The following is a 17,262-nucleotide window of genomic DNA, read 5'->3' as shown; positions in this document are numbered from 1 at the left end:
CCACCATGTCGTTTAAGACTCTTTGTCACTCTGTCTACACTGTCTTCATTATTATTATATACGGTGCTCTAGGGAACTATCCAAATATAATAGGGTTGTTTATGGCTGTATTTCAAGATCAAAGTCAAGTATTGTCGGCAACGACTCGAAATATAGAAGTAAGCGTGGCGGTGGGTACAGAGACCAACGCCATCTTCAAGTGGGTGCCGATGCAAAGGCACACGAAACAAAGCGGCCTAAATCTAGTACGAGAGCAATGGGCAGCCTGAGCGTACGCAAGGGCTACGAAGGGCCGTCGTGTCGCCGTAAATTGGATGCAGCGCTTCCAGTCTTGTTGAAAGCGGTCCAGCTGGATAACGCCGGGTCACTGGAGGCGGTAGGAGCGTACAGAGAGGTTGTAGGGCTATTCGATGATGCAATCGAGATACTCAGGAATAAGCACCAAGATCCGAATGCAAAGAGAGTCTCAATCGAAGCCGGCTTGCAGGATATGGTAGGTCCTCTACGTTAGATATCGGGTCGATGGTAATTGCTTACTTTTCTATATTATGAAGCGCGATACCTACAGCAATCGGGCAGATTTGCTACTGCGAGACTTTCAGATACGAGTTCTTAATTATAGTCGAAGGACTTGAAGATCTATTACCCTGGAGCTCGAATCGGGTGGTTCTAAGCTGAATTACGGGGATCAGTATAGGGCAACAGCCCTTTCCATCTCATACACGAAATATTCTACCTTGGAGGGATTCTATATGTTATATTTATCAGACATTCAGTTTGATGTCTGACGCACGTTTTATGCCACTCGTTTCTCTATGATTCATGTAACTATCTTATCCATACGGCAACCGTGCTATTTATTTACCGTGTGTAGTCTATTAGTTACAGACCACATAGCAGGCTATAATAGGAATATGAACAAACGTGTTGCACTATGGATACTTACAGCTGAAATACGGCGCGATTTCGGCTGCATTGGAAGTCGGATGAGTCTGAAATACTCAGGTTGGGATCGCCCGTTTGAACGGCAAAGCTCACGTCATCCCCGGTACAAATACGTTTCAACCTCTCGGAGATGTCACATCAAAACTAGATGCAGTTCGGTTGAAGACATTTGCCGAAGCCATTGGTCGGGCGAGTACAAACACCGACTCTGAGCCGCTGTCTAACATTTATTTCAATGGACCGCCGTCAACGCCACTGTATACGTTGGCATCAGCCATACCGTAGGATGCTGCATACGCTATAGATGAGTGCTGTGGCCGACCAGCTAGAGGCAACAAGGTGCATGCCAGGTGGTATTTCATCGAGGCGGGTAAGGTATTTGGCGATGTTGTACAAAGATTGGCGTCTGCACGTGTACTGGACAGGTAATGATTGCGGTTGAAATCTGAATCTGAATCTGAATCTGAATCTAGAATACGATGTGTGTTAGTTTGGTATGTAGCCAATTTGAGTACGCATTGCTGTGCATATATGTCCCTGGATATCAACCAGGGTGACTCTTGACTACCAACAAGAGAGAAAATCGCAATTCAAACCATGTGTAGTTAGACAACTCGAAAAAAATACCAGATTTGATATCTCAGGCTCAGGGTAGGAATTGGCGTATGTTGCCAGAAGACGCACTAGCCCAACCTCTGTACGGCTAATCAGTGAACAAGGGAGAGCAGAGAGTATTCGGATGGTATCGGGAGCACTTCGCGAGGCTAGGTTGAATGGTGCTTCAGACAGAAATCGAAGAGAGCCGGATGTTTGAGAATAATAGTTTGATTGAGCCGATCCGAAATGGGAAACAAGGGCGATTTTCCAATCAAGTAGCGCCCAGCGTTAGGGGCCTCGTTTGGACTCCTGTGGTTGCAGGAGGTCTGGCTGATCACATCCATTCTAGTACTCTATGGAGCGGAGCGCGGCGTACAGTGCATCGAGCGCGCTAAGCTGGGAGAGTGCTAGCCAACCGTCCCACCCATTCGCTTCGACATACTCGACACCACCCACGCGGTCGGCCACGCTGCGTGAGTTGAGATAATCGATTAATTGTGAATTTATTCTCATGTTCATATATCTTCATTTTCAGGCTCATCCAACGAGTCGCTGGCGTCTTCTTCTCGACGGGGCCCTTCTCCATACTCACCGCCGAGGATGCAGACGCCTCAGACGCCTGGGGGGTCGTCGGCGTCGTCGACTCGACCGCCCTCGTCGCGGCGGGCGTTGACAGCGGCCCTTGAGCTGGCCCAGGAGGCTGTGCGCATCGACAGTGCTGGAGAAGAACCCCTTGCGGCGATTGCGGCGTACGGAAAGAGCGTTACACTTCTCAAAGAGGTAATGGATCGTGTTATGCGAGGAGAAGGTGCCGAGAGACGACGGGCGGGTGTTAGGCGCCGAAGCGATGCCGCCAGAGAGGACGAAGTCCGCAGGCTCAAGTCGATTGTAAGCATATTTACTATAAATGTTTTCACATGTTGCTTATTGTATTGCAGCACGACACGTACGCAGACCGCATGCAGATCCTTTCACTCATATACCAGATGGACTCAGGCCAACAGGCATCCATATCCCCCGATCACCACGAGGATTCCCCAGACTACGAGCACAGCACTGGATTCCATACGGAGCCATACTCTATTAGCAACGAGCACGAATATGACGATGTTCAGACCCCTGCCGAGACAATTGGATCTGCCTTTGTCTCGTATGACCGCGCTTCCGGACTCGACTATGCTGCCCACCATGCAACCCGTGCCGAGCATATTCTATCCTTTAGTCCCAGTCCCAGTCCCAGTCCCAGCCCTAGTCCGGATGACTATGATCATGCAACTCCCACAGAGTACCAGCCAACGCCCATCTCCCCCACATCTACTATCACGCCCCAACGAGAACGCGGCTCTCATATCCCTCCTATGCGCCCTATACCAAATGGACCACTCCCCCTGCCGAGTGTACAGCCGCTATATTCCCTTCCGCAACCCCCATCTCAACCTCAGGCTCAATGGTCAAACGGAGCACCTGCTCCTGCCCGGGTAAACCGCTCTCAATCCACCTCGGCTGGTTCTGGCTCTCGAACCGATTCCCATTCGCCTCACCGTCGATCTTATGCAGTACCTCCATCCGCACCCGCACATGTACAAACTCAGCCGAGTCGCATGCGTACTGGCTCCGCAGCCGGGCACAAGCGTTCCGGTTCCGGCAATGAGCGCCTTGGCCTTGGTCCTTTGGCCGAAGAACGCGAGCGGGATCGAGAAGCCTCTAGTGGTACGGAGAGTGAACCATGGACCGTTGTCCCCACGGATTTACACTCCCATCAACAACCTGTTGCCGAGGGATATCGATCCACGAGCGAGGCGTACCGTTCGAGAGTGATGAGTCTAGGGAGGGATGCAGGGACGAGCATTGCACGAGAGATGAGGGAATTACCACCCCATCCATCGGGGTCTCCTGTTACACCCCGTCTGCCCATCTCGAATGTGGACGTTCTTCGCTCTGGTGCGGGCGTAGACGTTATTCAACGACCCCGTGGAGACACAAGCAGTTCAACTTCATCAAGGGGATCTGACGGCCCTTCGAGCGCTGGGACAGTATCAACCGTTCCAACCAGCTTTTCGGCATCAGTCGAAAAGTCCAGTGTAATCATGCCTGGACCGAATAGCTCCGCAATGGAAAATGGCATGCTTGTGAATACATCAACATCTCAAGGTAGCATTGCACAGCGACGCAGGTCGGCTCAGCCGTCAATTAGTCATAGTTCCGCACTTCAGCAAGCTTTGCAGCAGCAACAGCCTCAATTACCAGCCCTCCCTCAAACGCCAACGAGCTCTCAACAAACGCCAATTGTGTCAGTCCCCCCGCCCTCCGTTATCCCTTCTGCACCTACCACACGTCTAACTGCCGATGCCCTCCCGGCTGGGGCTGCGACCCGTCTCGGGATTGCACCTGGCCGATTGCGCGCCTCGAGCCAACCTGGTCGGCGACCGGACATGCCGACTACCAATGTGGGTTCGAGCCTAGCTTCGGGTCCGCGCAAGAGTAGTACATCCCATTCGCGTGTGATATTTGGTAGAGGGATGGCATCGCCTGTTCCTTGGGGCGTGGCGCTCGGTGCTGCGGGCATACCTCTAGTTCCCGCGCAAAGCACAGGGGGCTCTCCCAGTCTTGTTGTGCATATTGTCGGGGCCAGCGTACCCCTGAGCACTAAGCCTGCTCCACCTCCAGATTCTCAACACCGAAGGCCGTTTTATCTCATGGGTTGTTTGCTGGTCTCTCTTACCCGCCAATCAGGCGGGTACTTGACTCCCAAATTGCATGTGCCACACGAAGTGTGGTCTCAAGGCGGCGCCAAATTGGTCAATGTGCCTGACAAGCTGCGCGTGCTCGAGTCATTGGTAGACCACCTTATTGGACTACGAGAATGCAGTGAAGGGTTCTTCTCGGGCCGCCGTGGGGGCGAAGAATTTTTGAAGCGGTTGGAGGAGTGGACCAAGCACTGCGATTCCTTGAATGGGGAGTATAGCAAGAAGCTCGGTGTTGGGGAGGGAGTAATTAAGAAGCGTGGAGGGATGACGGACAAGATCATGCGTGGATTCGACCGGATTACAAACGGCAAGAGTGTGGACTCGCCAGCAAACTACGCTGAATTACTAAAGAGGTTATTTACGGCCGCTGAATTGTTTGGTGAGTGCTATGTTTTATCTGATTGTAACTGCTTCTCACCATGGTAATCTAATCTATAATAGATAAACACATTCTGGCGCTACAAGACCGGCATCATCCGAGATATCTTCCTGTCTCAAGCAGTGTGCGGAATCAGATTGAAATGCGCTTGCATGCTGCTAGCGAGTTCTTCGCCACGGTTGTTCTCACATTTGTTGTGCGAGACCTGGGGCTTTTGATGGACAAGTTTGTCAAGAAGACAGAGCGATGGTTAGAGGAGTGAATTTATCTGTAGCTTTTTCTGGGACTGTTTTCTCTTCTCTTGATCCTATCACTATTGTCTTGGCCTGCCGTTTACTGGTTGCTTTCTCATTCTGGTTTTATTCTTTGAGACAGCTTGCTATATACTTGGTCTTGGAATGTACTTGTTGATTCTTTTTAACTCGATTTTACTTTTGTTATTTTTTTCACTCCAAATGGCGTGTGGGATCGCGGTCATGCATATCTGTGTGTTTGAAACAATTGCATTCTGTTTTTCTATTTGCTGAACTAATGGGTGGCTGAAGTTGACCTGTGTTGACATTTGTCCATTACGCCACTTAGTTTTCGACTACATTACTTTTGTGGCACTGGTCACTCCGTAACGGCCAACACACCAACGAAGATGGAGAAAGCGCGCCAGATTCTCAAAGACGTTTTTCAGTTTCCTTCATTTAGGCTGGCTCAAGAGCAGGTAATGTTGTATTCCTTAAGAGAAAGTTGAAGGATCTAATTCAACCTTGCTACCAGGCCATCGAGCGTCTTGTTGTACACAACAAGAGTGCGCTAGTTTTGTTTCCTACCGCCGGTGGCAAGAGGTAATACTCTATCTTTCCTTAGTTATAGAGGGCTTGAGGCTCTAAAATAATTTATTTTCAGTTTGTGCTACCAAGTACCAGCATTGTGCTTTGACCGCGGTATTACACTGGTCATTAGCCCGCTCATTTCACTTATGCGAGACCAGGTGGACGCCTTGGTTCGTCGAAGGGTCAAGGCAGCTAGCTGGGACAGGTAAGTCTAATTTAGATGCATTGAATTCGAAGCGACCAAACGAACGTGTTTCGTATATGAAGTACTTTAACCGCAGAGCAGGCTAAAGTTGTCAAAGACGGTGTTCTTAGTGGTGACTTGAAGTTGCTTTATGTTGCTCCCGAAAAGTAAGATATTCTTTACATAGGACATGCTGAAACTCATGTTATGATAGACTGAACAACGAGAATTTTATACAACTCATGAGTCAAGTCAAGTGAGTCTACTTGTGCCACCAACGGAGCGTATCTTTATCTACCCTTCGTATGTAGTATCAACCTCCTCGCAGTTGATGAATCACATTGTATCTCCCAAGTAAGTCATTGGTGTACACCAAAGTTATCGTCATTCATCAAACCTTGTTTCGGTTTTTTCCGTATAGTGGGGCGCCTCTTTCCGTCCCGAGTATCTCAAAATTGCCCGTTTCGTAGAAGAGTTCAACATCTCCCGTGTACTATGTTTAACAGCCACGGCGACCAATCAAGTTGCGGAAGATATTTGCAACTCGTTCCATATTGATACCAAGGCAGGAATATTCAAGGTCCCTGTATATCGTCCTAATTTGGCTTTCCGAGTCAAAGTAAGCTGCCTATTTGGATAATCATAGATTCGGGTCTGATCAGTTATTAGACTGCTACAGACTTGGACGATAAAATTAACCAGCTTGTTCCAATGTTGCAAAATAGGGATGGGCCAGTTGTAATCTATGTGTCGGTTTAATCCTCTTCGCTTCCCAAGAGTTTCGCTCTCTAAACGAATGCGTTTCAGAACGTTGCAGTCGCATACCACAGAATGCCAATCCAGGCTTCGGGCTCGGGGTATAGAATCCGAGGTTTATCACGCTGGGTTGCCCAGTGAGACACGTACGAATGTCCAGAGTTGGTTCATGGCTTCCGCGGATGGCATCGTAGTGTGTACAATTGCATTTGGCATGGGAATCGACAAAGCAGATTTGAGACAGGTGTGTCCCTAGTTCAGCTATGCTCCCTGGTCCGACGCTCAGCTTTCTTTAACCATAGGTTATTCATCTTTACATGCCGAAGACGCTGGAGAATTACAGGTTAGAAAATTCCTTCTAGTGGTTATAAACCCAGCCGATTCATAATGCTGTTGAACTTCTAGCCAGGAAGTTGGGCGTGCTGGACGAGATGGGAAGCCATCAGTATGTACGCTATTCTTATGCGCGGCCGACATCCCGATTTTAGGTTGGGCTCTTTTAATCCGCGTTGCTTAAGAAGACTCACTAGATGGGATGTGCAGAGAATTTTGCGCGTGGGGACACAATCAGTCCGAACAATATTCTTCTTTGGTTGACCGCTGGAGTATTTGGCATTCCCCTAGCACCCGATGGTGCACTCGAGGCAAACCACTATCAACAGAGCAGAGTGTGAGTTGGATGTTTTGGTTCCTGGTTGAAGTTCCAAACGAAGACTAATGTAGGCTTTGAAATAGTTATGATATCCGGGTGAGTTGTGCTGCCTATTCAATACATATGGAGAACTTGAACTTAATTTGCTGAGTTGGTTTATGACAGCCTACCGTTTTGCTAAACCTCTATGCTCAATTGGAACTTAAATTTGGACTTCTGAGGGCAATCACTCCGTGTTATCAAATATACGATTACACAATTCGTGACGAAAAATCATGGGCAAATCTAGACAAGAGCTCAAAAGAAGCCAAAACAGTGCTCCAATATGTTCAACCTCGGTCCTCAGGGTATCATGTAAGCTTAGGGAATGCATTCGGTCGGTCGTCGTACTCACCATTGTAATAGATTGATGTATCACTGGCTGCTGAACACTCGGGAGTTCCTCGTGCAGACCTAACGCGAGTTATTCAAAATTGGGAGCTTTCTAAGGCAATCGAAGTCAAGGCCTCCCAGGTCAGACATGTAAGTACAGTTTAATCGCGCTAAGCGAAGACTATTTGACATGGATGGTTTAGCGTTATCGGGTTCTGAAGGAACTCCCGTCTGGAAACCCTGCGTTGCTATCTGCTATTGCGAATCAATTGTATGATGGGCAATTGATTGCTGAAAACGAGGTCGGCTTCCTAATTATATGCGGCCTGAACAATTCTCTCACCTGATATATATAGGCAATGGAGAAAATCCAAGGGGTTCTGAGGTTCGCAACGGGAGATGAATGTATGTACATCCTTTACAGTGCACCCCACAGTTTACACATGCATCAAGATTTTAGGTCTCGCCCACTCCCTTGCGGTGTACTTTGGAGATGAGAAAGCCGTGCCATATGGGAGCTGTGGAGCATGTACGCAATGCCTGACTGGAGAAGGCGTTGAATTCAACCCGAACTATATCGCTAGGGTGGACCCAATAGCATTGAGAAACATCCTTGATACATGCTTAGACCGTGATGATCCTCGTATGATCGCTCGCTTCGCTATTGGAATAACCTCTCCACGGCTCACTGCATCCAAGTTGACATCTCACACACTCTTTGGAAGCATGGTCGGTGTGAACTGGGGGCAGCTTTTTACCCTTATTGACGCTGAATGCTTCGCTGCAGGCTACACCCCTGCTCCCGATGGTAGCTACGACTACCTAAGGCAAAGGCACACTTCAAGGGCACAGGGAAGCAAGACAACCACAACAAAGGCGACCTCGACAAGAGGAAGATCATTGTCTGGGAACCATTCAAGGAAGCCCTATAAACCATACGACAATGACCCTTCGTTCTACCGTGGAAGCCACAGAGGCGCCCGCCAGTAATTCAACTCAAGCACTTTTCATATCCTACCCAATTGTTACGATGTGCCACAAGGGCAACATTCTTACGGGGTCACGTGAACCTTATCTTCTCTGGTGCTCCTTTCGATTTTTTATTGTTGGTCTTCTTCTGCGCGTGTATCTATTTCGGGTCTTGCCATCCCTCGATATTTAACTATGTGTTCGTGTCTCAGTGCCAAGCTATATACCACATAAACTTTAATTTGAAAGTCACGTGGGTCCAACTGCGACCTTAAACGTCAAAAAATTTGGATCCGGGCGCCACCCAACTGGGATACCATCGTATTTCTCCTCTACATCTTCTCTATTCAATAATATGGCCGTGAAGCGAGGCGTTGGATCTGATAATCCCAAAGAGGAGAAGCCTTGGGTACTTGAAGTTCGCGAGCTCGAGCCCGAGGAGGAGAAGCTCATGAAAGAACTGGAAAGAAGTGAGGGCGCTTATTATAACTTCGTGATTATAGTACTTATATGCTAATGTTTCACGCTCAACTAAGCCCAAATCCGTGCTGAGATTGCAGTAGGCAAGTAATGTTTTATAGTAAAAGAATGAGCTTTTACTTACATACTATACAGAGCTTGCCGCTCTCAAGATTTTGAAACCCCTCTATGAGTCTCGTCGCAAGACTTTTGCTTCTCAAAAAAACTTCTGGGGAATTGCACTTGGCCAACACTCAGAGATTGGCCAGCACTTGTTGGACTCAAAGGATGCTGAAGCTATGACCTATCTTCGTGATGTGTGGGTCGAACGTGACCCTAATGAACACCGTGCCTTCACCATTGAATTTGTGAGCGATATATTTAAATACACCAGGAAAGCTCTCTAATTTTACGATCCGGGATAGCATTTCGACGAGAATCCGTTTTTCAGCAACAATGTCCTAAAGAAATATTACAAGTACTCTGCTCCACCTGAGGTTTCTCCCGAAGATTCTACCCCCGATGCAAATGGTGTGACTAATGTCATGATCGACTTCAACTGGGAACGCGACATTGATATTTCGGTTGGTGCTTATACATTGTGTCAGGTAGTTTAACCAAGGTATATAGGGTACTGAGATCGAGTGGAAGGATCCCGCTAATGCATTGACGAAGTTGCGTCCCCGTCCTGATATGGAGGAAATTGAAAAGCGCCTCAAGGATGATGAACCTATCAGTATCGACACGGTAGCTTCTTTCATTATTTCGAGGAGAAAGATGACGAGTTTGATGTACGTTTAACTGTAACACTCTCTGCTATAAACTAATGTTTGATTTAGATTGGCCAAACCATTGCTGAGGAGGTCTTCGCAGATGCCATCGGGTACTTCACAGGCACTCATGAGAACGTAAGTCGTGTGATTCGATTATGTTAGCTGACTCTTTGACTAATCTTCCTGACTCCTGATAGGCTCGCAACAACCTGGAGGACAGCAACTGGGAGGATGATGATGACGAATAAAACTTTAGCCCCAAAAGTAGAACAACACATTCAGTGGCTATGGACTCTTCGTTGGCGATACCCTAGTGTTTTATCAGCTTGAATACAAATTTTTAGTAAAGCATAATGATAAAAAGGGGATTCACGCCATAAAATAATGCAATCCCCCTGGTGGATGGCGCCAGGAACCATTTTATATACGAATAGCATACAACCACCCTGCTACTGTACACCGCCATAGAATACATTTCTCCTCGCATTAAAGATCGCTAACACAACGTTATAGAACCAATGTTAAAAATAGCTCGTCAAAACGTTTGGATAGGATTCCGAATCTAACAGACAAATCTGGCCCGAAACAAGAAAACAATGAAGACAACCGCTGAGACGTTCCTTGAAGTTTAATGTTTATTTGAAAGATAGATTTCTACACACAAGCAGGTCAGCCTGTTGTATTCTTGTCATATATTATGAGACTTACAAGCTCCAACCCATCTCCATACCCGAGTCTCATCCCCAGCCACTTCTTCCACATTGGCCCGGATATTGCGTTCCCCTCCACGATTTTAGCGACTTTGACCAAAGACGCATCCGTGTGTGAACGTTGTGCTCCTCTTGTAATACCATCACGTAGGTGCAAGGAAGATACATATGCATGAGGCGAGCGAACTGGGTCGGTGTGATGCGCGATTTCTTGATTGCGGACTAGCTCAAGAGCAACTGCGGCTAGCTCGGCGATTCGACGTGACTCGCGACGTTTCGAAGCGAGTTTAGAACGTGTCCAGAATGCGCCAAGAATTGTGGCAATAAGTGCTGGAGCGGAGAGGTGAGTATGCAATGTGCAGCATCATATGAGCACATACTATAAAAATGCATCTGCCATTCGTTCCAGGTTTCGCGTGCTCCGACCTTACGCGCACAGCGCACCCATCGATAGCGCTTGGATGTGACCCATTGATCTCCTCTGTGAATAATTTTGAGGATTAAACAAGTGAACATATGACAAATGCTTACTTGGAGTCAACGCTGCGTTCTATCCAACCGTATTTTTCGAGGTCGTTCAAGGCAGTTTCGACAATTTCATGGTAATCTCCCGATTAGTTGAACGCTGAAACCAAAGGTGTGTCAGCCAAGAATAAGGGATATAGTAGCTACCAACCTTCATTTCTTTTAGTACCAGTTCGGCCAAATCGTTAACCTTGACACCAAAGTTCCTTGGATGCCACCGTCAACGGGTTTGCTTCCAATCGAACCCCCACAGACTCTTTCCCTTTGACAGTCTCCAAGTACGTAGCCATTCCCTTCGCTACACCAGAGACTTTTCGCTTTCGTGCATCGTCTTCAACACACTGAGGAGGGAAGGCAACGGCGCCAAATCCGGGCAAGCCACTAGCAAATGCACGTAGTCCAGGGATAATGTCAAGTGGATGAGGCTTGAAAATATAAGTGGGATGACAGGTGATTCCATAGGGGGGTGTGCAGGTTGCGTGTCGGGCAAGGAGTGCAGGTCTGTGGGTGAGGTATAGGCAGTAGCGGGAGGGGCGTACACTCCCCGCCCATTAGAGCGTCAAATACCTCTTGTTTATTCGCTCCACCCTCTCCAGAATCAATTAGGCCAACCGCTCCGAGTGTCGAATTGAGATAAAGTCTCTCCGCACATTCGTACCGTGCAGCCTGAGCGGTCTGACGTTCCGCGATGATTGAATTGGTGTTGCTACCAGTATCGCACCACCCAATGCTTGAACTCTCTGTCTTGTAGCTAGCTGTGATGCTAAGTAGTACCGAGAATCCAAAACCAAGAACCAGCGACAGCCACCTTGGAACGACTGGGGGGATCTTTATGTCTGCACGCTGAACCAAAGCTTTGCCAGCAGCAAGGTCTCGGCCGATTGATGCAATACGCTGGGCAACGGCAGAATTATAGTCGATGGGTTCGTCAATTTGCTCATACGAGTTGTCTTCCTTGGCGTCATCGGAGATTAGACTGTCTTGGTCGGACTCCTCTACATCAATAGCCGCCTCAACAAGTTCATCTCCCCGACTTTGATCTGCAATATTCGTGGGTTTCTGGGTTTCTTCTTCTTCTTCTTCTTCTTCTTCTCTTCTCTCTCTTTCTCATCACTGCTAGGCTCATCCTGTGCAAGGGGAGGTGCAGCCGCTGCGATGGACTTGCGGATTTGACTTGCAGGGGGATTAAATGTTCGCAATCCTCCTATAGGGGTGCTCACAGTAGTAGGTAATCGAGGAATGAATGCTGGAGTACCAGGTGTGTTATTGTATACTTCAGGCGTGATGATAGGCTCGGGGGTAACTTCACGCTGTTCAGGGGAATGCGAGTTTTGTGGATGGGGTTGAGGAGAAGCAGACATCGAATTACGACTGCTGACGCGACGAGCAACAGGAGGAGGTCCAATTCGAGGCTTCGGCTGCCGACGCGCAGACTTAACGGGCGAATCCTCAGCCCCAGATTGGAATACATTGTTATCTTCCCAAGCGCTATCATTGGCGTCAGAAAGCTAGTCGAAATATGACTTTATCAGCCCTTTCTCTCTTGCGGGTATAAGCTAGCAAGACTCACTCCAGCAGATTGGCGGCGAGTTTTTAGCGAAGGACCCTTGGCGCGAGACGACCTACGGGGGGGCTCCTCTTCTGGAATAGCTTGCTCCTCTTGTTCACTCTCCTCAAGGAGAATTGGTTCTGCAGGAGGCTGATGTACATTTCTTGAACTTGATCGTGTCGTCATTGGTTCTGCTGATCCATGACGGCGCTTAGTTGAATGAGCAGGCTAAAGGGGGCGGAACGGAGGAGTCAACACGTGGCGTGGCCACCTAAGATATGCTGGAGCCAGACGAACCTCAGGCACAGACTCTGAAGGCTGCCTGGATGAGCGACGAGTAGACCTACGAAGTGGTACAGGCTGGTAAAGGAATGCAAATAAGACATTTTGATCGTTGATAATAAGTTTAGATAACACACCTCGGAAGGTTGTATAGCCTGTCCTGTATGCCCATCCAATATTCCATCATTACTCGGTTTTTTGCGCTCGCGAGCTTCTCGTTCCTTCAAAAGCTCGGCGCTGCGAGTTTGAGCTCGTTATTGAATACCTCAACAAGTTTCCCCTTGGTATGAGGGCTTGGATATTTGATGCCATGATATGTAAGAACTGATAATAGATGAGGTATAGTAAGGGTTGATGGCTCAAAGTCAGGTTTCAAGTAGTCGCCGCGGTTGATTACCTCCGTCGCGCTCAGGCGTGACATGATGAATAGATCGTGGTTGAACAAAACACACTTGACGTCACGTGGTGTAGTATTATTTATTTCAAATAAAATCTTAGTAGGATGGAGCTGTGAATCCCTTAGGTCCAAACCATTCTCCTTTCACCATACGATTCCAGTATACCCAAGGGAAGAAGTCCTGAAAGGGATTAGCCATTATATATGTGCATAATATTCTGACATTACCTTCTTTAGATGGTAGAAAGCCCTCCTGGGCACAATTTGGTCTATCCCAAACAGTTCCGCGAAACTCTCCTTGGGTTGAAGCCCGTAAACAAATTCGGCCAGCATGAGTTGATTATATCCCGTGAGCAGCTTTTGATATTTATTAGATATATCTAAGAGGTCGTTGTGCAAGAAAACACCCACGGGACATGAGGTGTAACCATCATAGGCTGCCTTCCCAACCTTGCCAGTATTAACCACCTGATATAGATTCTCGGCCAATACTGGTGCTTGAGCAGTGATAGCTGCCGCAGTTTTACTTGTAGGTAGACTTGATGCATCACCTAGTGCGAAAATATTGCTGTATGCTGCATTTTTGTGCTGGAGGGTACCAGGATCGACGTCAACCCAGCCTACGGAGTCAGCAAGTGAGGAGTTCTTAACGACCGAAGGTGGCCCCATGGGAGGAGTGACATGAAGTAGGGAGTAACTTTCTTCCTGAGAAACGGTTTCAGTTTTGGCGCCTCCTAGGTAAGCGTTCTGACTCACTACTAGTTTGCCATCTGGAGTTTTAAAGGTGGCCTTTTGTGCTTTGGTATCGATTGAGACCAGGTTATGCTCGAATTTCCCGCCCACCCCCCTCGACTTCCTTAGCTCATTGAGGGCATCTGAATATCTATGTTCCTATTTTAGCCCTGATCAGAAAGGTATAAATTAGCATACTCACTTTTTTACTGAAAACATGGTTGGCATTCCAGTAATGAAGTCTATTTCGATTTGCTCTCCGCGCTTCGTCCTCTGGTAGTTATCCCAGGCCATCCACATAACCTTTTGGGGAGCTAATGAGGGTCAATTTCGTATAATAGCATGCGAGGCGAGCGCATACCTCCAGCGCATTTAATCACTCCAGCAGGTTGGGTAAAGATGGCACGTCCTTCCCTCAGCGAGTCAATATCCCTCCAAGCCTTATCGCATGTGTCCCACGAGTAAATTGAGGATACCCCCGATTTGGGATCTGCGAGTGCTTTCTCAAGCCCATCAATTGCGGACCAGTTAGTCTGCAACCCAACAGCCACTACAAGTGTATCGTAAGTGAGTGTCTGCCCTGAGTTAGTAGTTACGCTGTTGGACTCGGGGGAGAATTTGGTGACATGGTTTTGATGATGTGCAATGTGAGAGGGATAAGTGAAGCAAGAGGCTTTCGCAAGTCGTGTTTCTCTTTTAGTCCAGAGCCTACAAGCGTCCTACAAATAGGATAAGTTTCGGCCGAAATGAGCGCTAAGCATCAAGTATGCTCACCACCCGGGTTGATAGTGATGCCACTCAGCACCGTCGACCAATGCAACATCTCCGTCTCCGAGGCTCTGTCCACCTTTCTTGAATCGGTTGTATATTTGGTTTGCGACATTTAGCCCACCGGAACCGGCTCCGACCACCAAGACTTTGTGGTGTGACTTCGCGGCGGTCGAAGCGAATCGGAGACCAATGTTCATCATGCTGTAGGAGTGCGCAGGATGTGGTAGAATGTAAGGATCCACAAACTCAGACAATTATAGGAGCTCAGGAAGCCCTGTGGTGGATGATCGAATTCCGACACTCTCCGAAGCAACTGCTTATACCTATAGGAAAATCTTTCATTACAAACCGATCTGTATATTGATGAGAATGGCGTGCTCGTCCTTTGGATTCGGAAACTTTGGTAGCCAATAATCACGTGATCGTATATTTGGACTCCGTGCACCGCATCTTTCAACAACCTTCTTGGGGTTATTCGTCACAACAACTTTCTCCATAGAATCCATCGTTTGTACTAGTAACTTACCTAGAAAAAATGGGCCAGAAAGCACAGGAAACAACTTCCATTGACTCCGAGATGCGGGAGCTTGTGTGAGTTTCCTAAACACACCGCACGAGATCGCGCAAGATAATTGATCAAGGTGTACCACGATACAGGTCAATTATGCGTGAAGCATCATCGGCTCTTGATCCGACAGAAAACGTAAAGATTGTAATGGAGATACAAGAGATTATGAAAACAAGAGAAGGAAACTGGCGCGCTGAAACAGAAAAGGCAAAGGCAGAAGCTCGTTGTAAGTATCACCTTTGCCACTATACTCCTTTCCGACCCATCTCGTGACTATTTTTACTTCTGCTCTAGCCGTTGCCGAAGCACACCATTCTGCTCGGGTAGCGTCACTTAGGCCACCAAATGTGCCAAGTGAAGAACAGCAGGCTCGAACAATAACATCACTTGACGAGGCCCAATTTCGTGTCATCAAATCTATAAATGATGCCGAGGGCGTGCTATCTTGTGGGTTCGACAGACTCTTGCTCAACTCGGCCGGCACAACTAATTCATTGTAAAGCTCGACAGAACGAACGGGTTCGGGCACGTACAGAATTAGGCTCCTGGGAGGCAAAGGACGTGGATGAAGATGTTGCAAGTGGATTGGATACGAATGCGTGAGCCAGGTTTACCGTTTACTTGACCAACGGCTCCCCTTACTGTACCAAAGATTGCGAATTCGGCTTTCGAAGGAGCTTGGGTTTGAACCGGTAGTGGACAGAAACACCAGCAAAATCACTAAAATGATTGTTCGTGAGTAGTTTTCTTTACCCATCCCAATGATCTGACCATAAGCTGTGCTTCAGGGAACGATGACAATACCGACATGGATGTAGTCGAGTTGGCAGGACTTTCCGAGTTTGAAATAGCCAACCAATTATGGGAAAAGGCCACCACCGTATATCAACCTACGAGTTAAAGGTAATTTCTGGGTCTGCATTCATCTCTTGTAAGCCACTCTTGCTTTCGGGCGCTCGTATCATTATTATACATTGTCTGTATATCATTCGCATATTCAAACTGCGTACCCTAGACCTTCCTGCTGGTTTATAGCTTTTCTATTGCCCATAATCCATCGCCGAGATATGTTGCGATGTCAACCGCTATCCCCTTGTTTACACTTTTGATCTCTTCCGTTCCCATTTTAAGAACGCCAACTCCAATAGCATGCTCTTTCCCCTCACAATGTATGGCGATTGGTGCACCAGCGGGAAGTGCCGAGTCTTTGTCTGGTAGCTTCCCCCCTTTCGATGTAAATCCCGGACACATCATATTTGCGCCACCAAGGAGGTAAGGAATTGCTCCTCGGTCAATCTGAGCATGTGGAAGGAGGTTGGGGACTACATGATGTATCAGGTTAGGCGAACTGGTGGCGTCCAAGACGACGTAAGTGAACTTACACTTGTGTAGCAATTTGAGCGATGGCATATATGGTCCATCAAAGTGCTGGAAGAACAAAGGTTCACCATGAAGCGCAAGAATTGATATATGGTCTTTACTAAACCAAGACCCCCTGTTGCAGTGATGTAATACAAAAGGGATATAGCCTCTGACCATTTGACAAGTGTTACGCTCTCTTTCTTCGGCCAAATATGTTCGAGGAGGGCTCCTTCATCGGCAGCTAATGCTGGCATTTGGTTTTGAAGTGTCGAACGGATACCTCGTTGAACCGAAGACTTCATCAAGGCATTTGAAGCAATTTCGGCGGACGTGAATCTAACAACCGTGCATCAGCAAAGCCATGCTAGCCTTACAATCGACTCCCCACTTCTTAAACATATCGACTTTAAATGCGGTGGATGTCAGGTAGCGGTCCGATCATACACACGTGATGAGCAGCTTTCTTAAATTGGTTTAGAATTTGTCTGGGCTGTGAAATCACCAAGGAAGAATAATAACGATGGCGACACGGAACTTTGTTACTCTGTGCCGACTGTCGTACTGCAGTCGTCCAAGGGAAAGTGTTCTTCTTCCGGTCCTCGACCTCCCCTCTTTCCTCTCGTTTTTTTTTCATCGTCTGGCAGAGCCTGGTGCTCGACGTTGCTAGCTGGGCTAGATCTCTTTCACATTTTATAGCAATCTTTTATCT

General features: G+C 47.7%; 5 protein-coding genes across 5 annotated transcripts; 2 read left to right on the top strand and 3 right to left on the bottom strand.

Annotated features, from left to right (window-relative positions):
• Window positions 1-256: 256 nt before the first annotated feature.
• Window positions 257-9,905, top strand: RhiXN_01800 (Nucleosome assembly protein (NAP); the record flags this gene model as incomplete). Its single annotated transcript, XM_043321619.1, has 32 exons — window positions 257-493; window positions 1,892-2,015; window positions 2,078-2,430; window positions 2,481-4,668; window positions 4,731-4,917; window positions 5,251-5,380; window positions 5,437-5,504; window positions 5,566-5,697; window positions 5,760-5,843; window positions 5,891-5,932; window positions 5,988-6,030; window positions 6,098-6,295; window positions 6,346-6,425; window positions 6,484-6,676; window positions 6,735-6,775; window positions 6,838-6,877; window positions 6,963-7,102; window positions 7,168-7,180; window positions 7,250-7,438; window positions 7,490-7,606; window positions 7,660-7,758; window positions 7,813-7,861; window positions 7,917-8,189; window positions 8,244-8,442; window positions 8,499-8,624; window positions 8,675-8,895; window positions 9,041-9,252; window positions 9,310-9,468; window positions 9,515-9,631; window positions 9,655-9,675; window positions 9,724-9,792; window positions 9,855-9,905. The coding sequence occupies 32 exons, from the start codon at window positions 257-259 to the stop codon at window positions 9,903-9,905; spliced, it is 6,195 nt and encodes a 2,064-aa protein (XP_043187442.1).
• Window positions 9,906-10,164: 259 nt separating this feature from the next.
• On the bottom strand, window positions 10,165-13,144 carry RhiXN_01799 (sulfide-quinone oxidoreductase; the record flags this gene model as incomplete). The annotated part of the gene is made up of 12 exons (XM_043321618.1): window positions 10,165-10,311; window positions 10,366-10,697; window positions 10,748-10,848; window positions 10,899-10,974; window positions 11,040-11,098; window positions 11,148-11,393; window positions 11,551-11,882; window positions 11,927-12,400; window positions 12,463-12,669; window positions 12,739-12,801; window positions 12,861-12,944; window positions 12,989-13,144. 12 exons carry the CDS (start codon window positions 13,142-13,144, stop codon window positions 10,165-10,167), a joined length of 2,277 nt encoding a protein of 758 aa, XP_043187441.1.
• Window positions 13,145-13,217: 73 nt separating this feature from the next.
• Window positions 13,218-14,823, bottom strand: RhiXN_01798 (sulfide-quinone oxidoreductase; the record flags this gene model as incomplete). The annotated part of the gene is made up of 8 exons (XM_043321617.1): window positions 13,218-13,301; window positions 13,349-13,477; window positions 13,532-13,825; window positions 13,877-14,003; window positions 14,055-14,166; window positions 14,214-14,402; window positions 14,459-14,571; window positions 14,627-14,823. 8 exons carry the CDS (start codon window positions 14,821-14,823, stop codon window positions 13,218-13,220), a joined length of 1,245 nt encoding a protein of 414 aa, XP_043187440.1.
• Window positions 14,824-15,158: 335 nt separating this feature from the next.
• On the top strand, window positions 15,159-16,092 carry RhiXN_01797 (uncharacterized protein; the record flags this gene model as incomplete). The annotated part of the gene is made up of 6 exons (XM_043321616.1): window positions 15,159-15,214; window positions 15,281-15,417; window positions 15,486-15,638; window positions 15,694-15,790; window positions 15,844-15,926; window positions 15,980-16,092. The coding sequence occupies 6 exons, from the start codon at window positions 15,159-15,161 to the stop codon at window positions 16,090-16,092; spliced, it is 639 nt and encodes a 212-aa protein (XP_043187439.1).
• A 128-nt stretch (window positions 16,093-16,220) lies between these two features.
• RhiXN_01796 (sulfide-quinone oxidoreductase) lies at window positions 16,221-16,807 on the bottom strand (the record flags this gene model as incomplete). Its single annotated transcript, XM_043321615.1, has 3 exons — window positions 16,221-16,513; window positions 16,574-16,619; window positions 16,673-16,807. 3 exons carry the CDS (start codon window positions 16,805-16,807, stop codon window positions 16,221-16,223), a joined length of 474 nt encoding a protein of 157 aa, XP_043187438.1.
• Between the last annotated feature and the right edge of the window lie 455 nt (window positions 16,808-17,262).

Source organism: Rhizoctonia solani, chromosome 16 (assembly GCF_016906535.1).
Source record: "Rhizoctonia solani chromosome 16, complete sequence".
Classification (NCBI taxonomy): domain Eukaryota; kingdom Fungi; phylum Basidiomycota; class Agaricomycetes; order Cantharellales; family Ceratobasidiaceae; genus Rhizoctonia; species Rhizoctonia solani.
The sequence above is the reverse complement of the archived record's forward strand: the minus strand, read 5'-3'. Positions and strand labels throughout refer to the sequence as shown.